Source organism: Microtus oregoni, unplaced genomic scaffold (assembly GCF_018167655.1).
Source record: "Microtus oregoni isolate MIOR12 unplaced genomic scaffold, Mior012 000017F_ref0000208, whole genome shotgun sequence".
NCBI classification, from domain to species: Eukaryota; Metazoa; Chordata; class Mammalia; order Rodentia; family Cricetidae; genus Microtus; species Microtus oregoni.
This window is the reverse complement of record NW_024543076.1, coordinates 37,224,111-37,234,810: the sequence shown is the minus strand read 5'-3', so window position 1 is coordinate 37,234,810 and position 10,700 is coordinate 37,224,111. Positions and strand designations below refer to the sequence as shown.

The window sequence follows — 10,700 nt, the reverse complement described above, 5'->3', positions numbered from 1 at the left end:
TACTAGAAAAAAGTTTTAACTAGATTTTCTACTTAAAAATCTATAAATTTAGAATTAAAAAAATCCAATGTAATTATCATTGTAATTACAAAGAATATAGCTATACATATTTGTAAAATAAGAAAATAATTTAAAGATTTCACAAAAAAATGATGAGCTAAAGTCAAGGATGGTGGTGCACACCTTTAATCTCAGCACTCAGGAGGCAGAGGTAGGCAAGTTTCTGAGTCATGAGTATACCAAACAACCTTGTCTCAAAAATCCAAACAATAGCCTCTTCCTCAGGACCGAGCCTCTTGATCCTACCGCGTTGCCAAAATGTCGCTTTCTAACAAGCTGACTTTGGACAAACTGGACGTGAAGGGAAAGCGGGTCATGATGAGGGTGGACTTCAATGTTCCTATGAAGAACAACCAGATAACAAATAACCAAAGGATCAAGGCTGCTGTCCCAAGCATCAAATTCTGCTTGGACAATGGAGCCAAGTCAGTTGTCCTTATGAGCCACTTGGGCCGACCTGATGGTGTTCCCATGCCTGACAAGTACTCCCTAGAGCCAGTTGCGGCAGAACTCAAGTCTCTGCTGGGCAAGGATGTTCTCTTCTTAAAGGATTGTGTGGGCCCAGAAGTTGAGAATGCCTGTGCCAACCCAGCAGCTGGCACTGTCATCCTGCTGGAGAACCTCCGCTTTCATGTGGAGGAAGAAGGGAATGGAAAGGATGCTTCTGGGAACAAGATTAAAGCTGAACCAGCCAAAATTGATGCTTTCCGAGCCTCACTGTCCAAACTTGGGGATGTCTATGTCAATGATGCTTTTGGTACTGCACACCGAGCCCGCAGCTCCATGGTGGGTGTGAATCTGCCACAGAAGGCTGGTGGATTTTTGATGAAGAAGGAGCTGAATTACTTTGCCAAAGCTTTGGAGAGTCCTGAACGACCCTTCCTGGCAATATTGGGAGGAGCTAAAGTTGCAGACAAGATCCAGCTGATCAATAATATGTTGGACAAAGTCAATGAGATGATCATTGTTGGTGGAATGGCTTTTACCTTCCTTAAGGTGCTCAACAACATGGAGATCGGAACTTCTCTGTATGATGATGAAGGAGCCAAGATTGTCAAAGATCTCATGGCTAAAGCTGAGAAAAATGGTGTGAAGATTACCTTGCCCGTTGACTTTGTCACTGCTGACAAATTTGATGAGAATGCCAAGACTGGCCAAGCTACTGTGGCCTCTGGTATACCTGCTGGCTGGATGGGCCTGGACTGTGGTCCTGAGAGCAGCAAGAAATATGCTGAGGCTGTGGCTCGAGCCAAGCAGATTGCTTGGAATGGACCTGTTCGGGTCTTTGAATGGGAAGCTTTTGCCAGGGGAACCAAGTCCCTCATGGATGAGGTGGTAAAAGCCACTGCTAGGGGTTGCATCACTATCATAGGCGGTGGAGACACTGCCACTTGCTGTGCCAAATGGAACACAGAGGATAAAGTCAGCCATGTGAGCACTGGGGGTGGTGCCAGTCTAGAGCTGCTGGAAGGTAAAGTCCTTCCTGGGGTGGATGCTCTCAGCAATGTTTAGTATTTTCCTGCCTTTTGGTTCCTGTGCAACAACCCCTAAGTCAACTTAGTGTGTTTTCCGCATCTCCATTTGGTGTTAGTGCAAGATTCAGCTAGTGACCGAGATGCAGCACCAGGAACCCTTAAACAGTTGCACAGCATCTCAGCTCATCCTTCCTTCATCGGGATTTGTCTACATTCTTCAAGATCCCATTTTAATTCCATAGTGACTAAAGCCATTGTGCATTCTAGAGTGCATCTATTTATATTCTGCCTGTAGAAGAAAGTGAGCTATGAAAGCTTAGTCCTCTTTGAGTACCTCTGGTTGGCTTTGTCACTGTTCATGACTCAGCATGGAAATAAAGAAATAAGTAAATAATGGAGAAAATAAGAAGTTAATAACTTTGATGTATACAAAATCAAATCATAAAGTGTGAAAAGTTAATATTTTCTTACAGATTTGATGAATAATAACATAATGACAAATTTGATAACATATATAAAGTTAATTCTTACACACAAAAACCCAATACTAAGATAAGTCACAAGGAGAAAGTCTTGTTGATGTACACTAACAAGGGAATTAGGTCAATTAAATCATCCCCCCAACAAAGAATAGCTTTCAGTATGATAGTTTCACTGGCAAGTTTCATGAAAAACATTTTAAAGCAGGATAAGTATTTCTCATGCTGAAAGAGTAAAAATTAAAAAAAAAATTGTTTTAATTCCTAATATATAGTGACAACAAGATCCATAAGTCAGCAAATTTGGGACAAAAGATGTATAAGAAAAACATGTTTGTGAACCTTGATTCAAAAGCCATCATGAAATAAAAAAAAACAAAATTCAGCTAATAATTCAACTGTATACCATTAGGTTATGTGCAATGAATCAGTTTGATTTTTTTTATAAAATGTAAATATGGCTTAACATGTAAGTTAAGACATGAAATATATCTTATTAGCAGACAACATAACAAGAGAGGACACAGGTCATGGTCATATTCATTGATGCAGAAGCATCATTTGATATCATTTGACACACATTCAAAAATCAGAAAACACAACAAAATAGGAATAAAATATTAAAATGTCTATTAAAAACATGGCCAATAATGTTCTGAATGATAAAAAGCTGCATTTTCCCAGAGAAAAGCTTATGTGTGAAGTAGAACATCTTCCAGCTTCTTTTCAAAGTCATACAAGAAGTTTTAGTAAAAGTTATTAGACAAGAAAACAAACATAGTAAAAAATCCAAGTAAGAATGGAAGAAATATATATTTTTTTCAAATTATGCAAACTTTTACATATAATCATATACACAGTCAAAATGGAAGCAACAACGATGAGCTGAATTTCTATACACAAAGAACATTTTGAAAGAAAATGTTTACAGTAGCACCAAAGTATATAAATTTCTGTCATATTTAAACTCAACTCTGGTGTTAAATGAGTACTAAAATGAACAGAATAAAATGTTTCTAATCTATGTGAAAAGACATATAATAGAAAATTACCCTACATCCATAGATGAAAATAAGGATATTGTTATAATGCAGAGAGTATATATGTTTATACTTGTATGCATGTTATAACACTTAATGAAAAGAATAAACCATGAATTTTAATGGATCTAAGAGGGATATATAACAGGTTTTGAGGGAGAAAAGGAAAGGGAAATATGATGTAATTATACAATGTTCTCAAAATTAAAGGAAAAATGAAATAAATCATGAAATCAAAGGTAAATATGTGTATATGATATATATTATATGATATATAACAATACTCTTACTTTAAAGAGTTATATATTTATGAAGGACTATGAGAAGAACCTGGGAGGCACTGGAAGGGAAGAACATGGGATGTATTGGAGGCAGAAAAGAAAAGGAGTAAATGACGTAATTTTATTTTAACTCATTTTTTAAATTAATGTTTTTACTCTGAAAGGGAAAATTAATTATTTTAAAAAAAGAAAAATCACTGTAGTCATGAGGGTTTATCAGTTTTCAATAACTAAAGCCATGGTAAGTTCTTTTCTGAAATGCAGATGAGAAGAAATATCATTTTAGACCTGTCACACTTAAGGTTCTTGCTAAATAGTCCATTGAAAACCATTGACTGTTTCCTGGTCACAAACTCTGGGGAGAGCAGTGCAAATGTGAAAATTGCCACATGAAATTGAGGAGGGTTGGCTGGAAGTACCTAAATACCCAAGTAAATAGAGTGTTCTGAAAATTAAATAGAAGAGTTTTGGGGAAAAAAGAGGTGTTCATGTTTAGTTGCTGCTACAGAGAATAAAATATATAGAGTCTGAAACAGTGGACTTGGCAAGATGAAGGTTGCTGTTGGCTTCAATGAGAAGTGTGGGTTCCAAGGCTGTGAGGAGAGTCTGACACAAATGAAGAGCACTGTGTGGTGACAACATGTCTATTAAGAAAGGAAGTCACTGTGTCCTTCTGCTCCAGCAGCCTTTGTCTAAGATTATCAAAGCTATGTGGTTGTCTTAGTAGTAATTCTGCCCTCTTTCTGTAACTCTGTGTGCACTCTTGGTGGATGCTACTGTCCAACCACAGTTTGAGCTAAATGAAGCAGCTTTTCAGTGTCTTATCTATAGTTCTTTTTACTATGTATTCTTTCTTTTTTCCTCATCTGTCTACCATCTCCTATTTATTTAATTTTCTTCTTTGTTCTTTAAAGGCCAATTAGACTATAACTCCCCAGGTAAAAATATGTTCCTACTGAAATATACTGAGAGACATTTAGGTAACAAGTCAAATATTGGATTGTAACAAATGTATAGATGGTTATAGAAGAAATACATAAAAATTTACTGTGTGAATTAAAGGAAAGAAATGGGATTTATCATGGTTTTTGGAAGTTAATTCCAGCAGTAAAAATGAAATTTTCTATAAGAAGACATTGTTTGATTAATTATTAGGTTGTACAAATGACTTTTTACATTTAAATTAAAATTAAGAGCAAACATCAAAAAAAGAAAAAGTAGTTGTAGGTTAAGAAGAAAAAATATAGCTTTTTATCTATATATTTTTCCTTTATTTGTTCAATAATTGTTTGCTTATTTCTTTATTCATTTATTTATGAATGGGTATGAATAAGCTGTTATAAGGAAAATGGGGACCCTTGTTCCAGCTACCCAGCTAGCTTACATCCAAAATAATCACACAGAAACTGTATTCATTTAAACACTGCCTGGCCCATTAGTTCTAGAGTCTTATTGGCTAACCTTCATATCTTGATTCAACCCATTTTTGTTAATCGTTACATTACCACATGGTAGTGGACTACTGGGAAATATTCAGCATGTGTGTCTCTGGAAGATCCATCTCTTATATTCTGTTATTTATCCTTACATTTGTGGTTCTTGATCATTATCCCAAATTTTCAGTTTACAGTATTCCCTTGGTTTATGTTTTCTTTATTTTCTCTATTTTGTTTTTCAAGTTTTAAATGGTTTATTTCACCTGCTTGATTGCTTTTTCTTCATTTTCTTTGGGGAATTTGTTGATTTATTCCAATTTTTTGTTTGTTTTTTCCTCCATTTCTTTGAGAAAAAATTTCATTTTCTTTTTAAAAGCCTCAAACATTATCCTAAAGTTACTTTTAGGTCATTTTCTTCTGCTTCATCTATATTTCTTATTTTCAAGTCTTGCATTGTAGGGCCACTGGTTTTTATTGTTGTCATTTCACTCTTTGGGGGTGTTGAGTACGTTACTACCTTGTCTACCCATCTTTTCCTCTGATTGGTGTAGTTGGGACTATGTCTCTGGTGATCAGTCTTCCAAGTGTCTGTGGATGCAAGCTCAGATGGTTGTTTCTTGTCGTGCAATTAGGGCCATGTTTCCAGTCATCTATCATGACCAAACCAAGTAGGATACATCCTAGAGATAAAGGGATGGTTCAACATAGTAACCTCTTTTATCCCATGCTTACTGTATGAACTGGCTTTGTGGGAGCCTAGCCTGTTTGGATGCTCACCTTCAGGGATGTGGATGAGGGGGAGGACCTTGGACTTCCCACAGGGCAGGGAATCCGGACTGCTCTTCAGACTGGAGAAGGAGGGGGAATGGAGTGGGGGGAGGGGGAGAGAAATGGGAGACAGGGAGGAGGCGGAAATTTTTTCAATAAAAAAATAAAAAAAAAACATAGTAACCTCTGTCCAAGTCACCCACCATATAAACAAACTGGAAAAGAAAATTCACATGATCATCTCATTTGATGCTGAAAACGCCTTCAACAAAATATAACACCTCTTCAGGATTAAGTTCTCAAAGAGAGTAGGGATACAAAGAGCACACTTAAACATAATAAATGCAATGTACAACAAGCCAACCATCAACATCAGACTAAATGGGGAGAGACCAAAGTGATCCACTGAAATCAGGAATAAGACAAGGTTGTCCACTCTCTCTATATCTATTCAATATAGTAGTCCTTGAGGTTCTAGCTAAAGCAATATAACAACAGTAAGATATCAAGTGGATATAAATCAGAATAGAAGAAATCAAACTCTCACTATATGCTGATATGATAGATTACATAAGTGACCCCCATAATTCTACCAAGGAGCATCTACAGCTTATAAACATCTTCAGTAATGTAGCAGAATACAAGATAAACTAAAAAACTCAGTAGCCCTCCTTCGTACAGATGATAAAAGGACTGAGAAAGAAATCAGCAAAACATCACCCTTCACAATAGCCACAAATAGCATAAAATATCTTGGAGTAACTCTAACCAAACAAGTAACATACCTGTGTGACAAGAACTTTAAATCTTTGAAGAAAGAAATTGAAAAAGACTCCACAAAATGGAAAGATTTCCCAAGCTCTTGGATAGGTAGAATTAACATAGTAAAAATGACACTCTTACCAAAAGCAATGTACAGATTCAATGCAATGTCCATCAGAATCCCAAACCTTGAAAAAACAATACTCAACTTCATATGGAAATCAAAAAACCCAGGATGGTCAAAACAATCCAGTACAATAAAGGAACTTCTGGAGGCATCACAATCCCTGACTTCAAACTTTACTACAGAGTTACAGTACTGAAAACATCCTGGTATTGCCATAAAAAGAGACAGGAAGACCAATGGAACATAATCAAAAACACAAATACCAGTCTACACACCTACAAACAACTGATTTTTGAAAAAGAATTAAAAAAGACATAAAATGAAGTAAAGAAATCATATTCATCAAATGGTCGTGGCATAACTTAATAACAACATGTAAAAAATGAAAATAGATCCATATCTATCACCATATACAAAACGCAAATTCAAGTTGATCAAAGAACTCAACATAAACCAACCACACTGAATCTTTTAGCAGAGAAAATCAGAAGTACAATTGAACACATAAACACACTGACACAGGAGACAACTTCCTAAACATAGCCCAAGCAGCAGAAACATTGAGAGAAACAATTAATAAATGGTACCTCCTGAAATTGAGAAGCTTCTTTAAAGCAGCAACAACAAAACTAAGCAGCAGCCTATAGAATGAGAAAAGATCTTCCCCAACCCCACATTGGACAGAGGTCTAATCTCCAAAATATACAAAAAAAAAAAAACTCTCAAGAAACTAATGATTAAAAAAACAAATAATCCAATAAAAATGGGTTGCCGATATAAACAGAGAACTCTCAACAGAGAAATATGAAATTGCTGAAAGACACTTAAGAAAATGCCCAACATCCTTAGCCATCAGAGAAATACAAATCAAATCAACTCTAATTCTATCTTACACCTGCAAAAATGTCCAAAATCGAAAACACTGATGACAACTTATGCTGGAGAGGATGTATGGTGAATGGAACACTGCTCTATTGCTGGTGGAAATGCAAACTGGTACAGGTACTTTGAAAATCATTATGGCCGTTTCTCAAAAAATTAGGAAACAACCTATGTGAAGACCTAGCAATGCCACTTTTGGGTATATAACTAAAAGATGCTCAATCATACCACAAAGACATGGGCTCAACTATGCTCATAGCTGTGTTTTTGTAATGCTAAATGTCTCTCTACCGAAAATAGATAAAGAAAATACAATACATATACACAATTGAGTACTTCACAGTGGAAAAACTAATGACATCTTGAAATTTGTGGGCAAATGGATGGATCTAGAAAACATTATATTGAGTGATGTAATCCAGACGAAGAAAGGCAAATACATTATTTACTCACTCATAAGTGTCTTTTAGACATAAAGCAAAGAAAAATCAGCCTACAATTCATAATCCCAGAGAACCTACACAACAACGAGGACCCTAAGAGAGACAGACATACATAGACCTAATCTACATGGCATAAGAAAAGACGAGTTCTCCTGAGTAAACTGGGAGCCTGAGAATCATGGCAGAGGTTAGAAAGGGAGGGGGAGTAAGAGAAGGGAGCGAATAAAAATATATATCTCAATAAAAACAATAATAAATAAAAAACAAATAAGAAAAAGTGTCCGATTTATTAATCTGTTTACTCTATTTTTCTCTTACTCTTATTTAATGAGTGTATTTAGATTATTATATTTAAAGATGTTATTGACAAATTTGCATTCATATTATTTTATAGATGTTTTCAGAAATGCATGGCTGTTTCATTTTCTGTTCCAGCTTTAATTAAGCTTATGCACCTTCATTATCCCCTTTTTTGACACAATGAGTGGAATTTGCTATGGAGTTACAGCATAATTTATAACTACAAGGAAAATATGTATATTTAAGATAATGGTGCTTTAAGATAAATTAAAAGAAAAATGGTATTTTACGATTATTTTCCCATATTTAAAATAGTAGAACAGAAAATAGCCTAGGATATCACATAAGCTAGGTGAGGAATTCATCAATAAATTTCTGGGTGGAGGTGGCACAGGCCTTTAATTCTAGCAATCCTGAGGCAGAGTCAGAAGAAGCTCTGTGCAATTGAGGTCAACCTAGTCTATAGAGCAGTTACAGAATAGCCAGGCCAGTTATATAGATGTACTGGCTGGCTTTGTCTGTCAATTTTATACAAGTTAGAGTCATCAGAGGAAGGGACCTCAGTTGAGGAACAGCCTTGGAGAGATTCAGCCATAAGGCATTTTCTCTATTAGTAATCAATGGGTGAGGTTCCAGCCTATGATAAGTAGTGCCATCCCTGGCCTGGTTGTCCTGGGTTCCATAAGAACGCAGGCTGAGCAAGGCTGTGGAAGCAAGCCAGAAATCAGTTCCCTTCGATGGCCTCTGCATCAGCAACTGGTTCCTGGATTCTACCTTGTTTGTGTTCCTGTCTTGCTTCCTACAGAGGTGAACAGCAATGTTGAAATATAAGTTAAATACACCTTGTTCTTCCACAACTTGCTTTTGGTCATAGTATTTCATTGAAGCAAAGGAAACACTAATTAGGACAATAGAGAAAACATATCTTTTTTTGGAACAAGTTCTTGCTAACTTGCTTAGGCTGGCTATTTATTTATTTATTTATTTATTTATTTATTTTTCGAGACAGGGTTTCTCCGTAGCTTTTGGTTCCTGTCCTGGAACTAGCTCTTGTAGACCAGGCTGGCCTCGAACTCACAGAGATCCACCTGCCTCTGCCTCCCGAGTCATGGGATTAAAGGCATGTGCCACCACCGCCTGGCTTTTAGGCTAGCATTGAACTATTCTTTTCAAAGGCCTTAACCTCCTTGAGCAGTTGGGATTAAAGATCTGAACTACCAAGGCTAGCTACAAAATTTAAATATACTCTTCTTATTTTATTTGTGGGAAGTCTGGTTTAATTTTTTTTCATATTTATTTATTTATTTATTTATTATTTATTTATACAGTATTCTGTCTGCTTGTATGCCTGCAGCCCAGAAGAGGGCACCAGACCTCATTACAGATGGTTGTGAGCCACCATGTGGTTGCTGGGAATTGAATTCAGGACCTTAGAAAGAGCAGGCAATACTCTTAAACTTTGAGCCATCTCTCCAGCCCTAAATTAATTTTTAAATATTTTCTTTATGTGTGTACACAGGCATTCAGTAGTAGAGGTCAGGTTCCAACTTTCAAGAGTTTGTTCTCTTGGGCAGTGATATTGCATGCATGACTTTAATTCCAGCACTCAGGAGTCACAGGCACACCATCTCTGTGAGGTCAAAGCCAGTCTGATCCATAGAGCAAGTTCCAGGACAGCCAGGGCTACAGAGAAACCCTGTGTCAGAAAAATAGAAAAATAATAATAAAAAAGAGTTAGTTCTCCTTTTCTGTCCTGTTGAATAAGGGTGTCTCTTACTGTTTCTGCCAATTGACTCCTGGTGGGTAGGCAATAAAATTTTGGGAATTCTCCTGTGTCTACCTTCCAACTAGCCTATGGCTGCTAATATTACACATGCATACCAGCACATGTGGTTATTTTTATGTGTATAGTATATATACATTAATTTTTATTATTTAATTATTTTTATTGGCAAAGTTGTCATTTGCTTTCCTTCTAGTCCTCCTTTTAGCCCCTCCTAGCTCCCTTCCCTAGAATCTTTCCCATTTGCCTCCCACTACCATGTTGACAGTTTAATTAAAATACAAGAAAACCTGCTGAGAAACAGTTTGTCCTAAAAAATAATTGCATGAACACATTTTCTTTTTTTTTATTGAGAAAATGAGAAAAAAAAAACAAGTTTCCACCTCCTCCCAGCCTCCCATTTCCCTCCCCCTCCTCCCACCCTTCTCCCACTCCTCCCACCCTTCTCCCCCTTGCCCCACTCCTTTCCCCCTCCCTCTCCAGTCCAAAGAGCAGTCAGGGTTCCCTGCCCTGTGGTAAGTCCTAGGTCCTCCCCCCTCCGTCCATATCTAGGAAGGTGAATATCCAAACTGGCTAGGCTCCCGCAAAGCCAGCACATTACATACGATCAAAACCCCTTGCCATTGTCCTTGGGGTCTCATCAGCCCTCATTGTTCGCCATGTTCAGAGAGTCCAGTTTTATCCCATGCTTTTTCAGTCACAGTCCAGCTGGCCTTGGTGATCTCCCAATAGATCAGCTCCACTGTCTCTGTGGGTGGGTGCACCCCTCGTGGTCCCGACTTCTTTGCTCATGTTCTCCCTCCTTCTGCTCCTCATTAGGACCTTGGGAGCTCAGTCCAGTTCTCCAGTGTGGATCTCTGTCTC

At 37.1% G+C, this 10,700-nt stretch overlaps 1 protein-coding gene across 1 annotated transcript; it reads left to right on the top strand.

Moving 5' to 3' along the window:
* Window positions 1-318: 318 nt before the first annotated feature.
* Window positions 319-1,594, top strand: LOC121458410 (phosphoglycerate kinase 1-like). The gene has a single exon (XM_041667687.1). The coding sequence runs from the start codon at window positions 319-321 to the stop codon at window positions 1,570-1,572; it is 1,254 nt and encodes a 417-aa protein (XP_041523621.1). The 3' UTR covers window positions 1,573-1,594.
* The last annotated feature ends 9,106 nt before the right edge of the window (window positions 1,595-10,700 follow it).

Coding starts and splice junctions, on each gene's coding strand:
- LOC121458410 (XM_041667687.1), top strand. CDS start 319: ATGTCGCTTTCTAACAAGCTGACTTTGGACAAACTGGACGTGAAGGGA.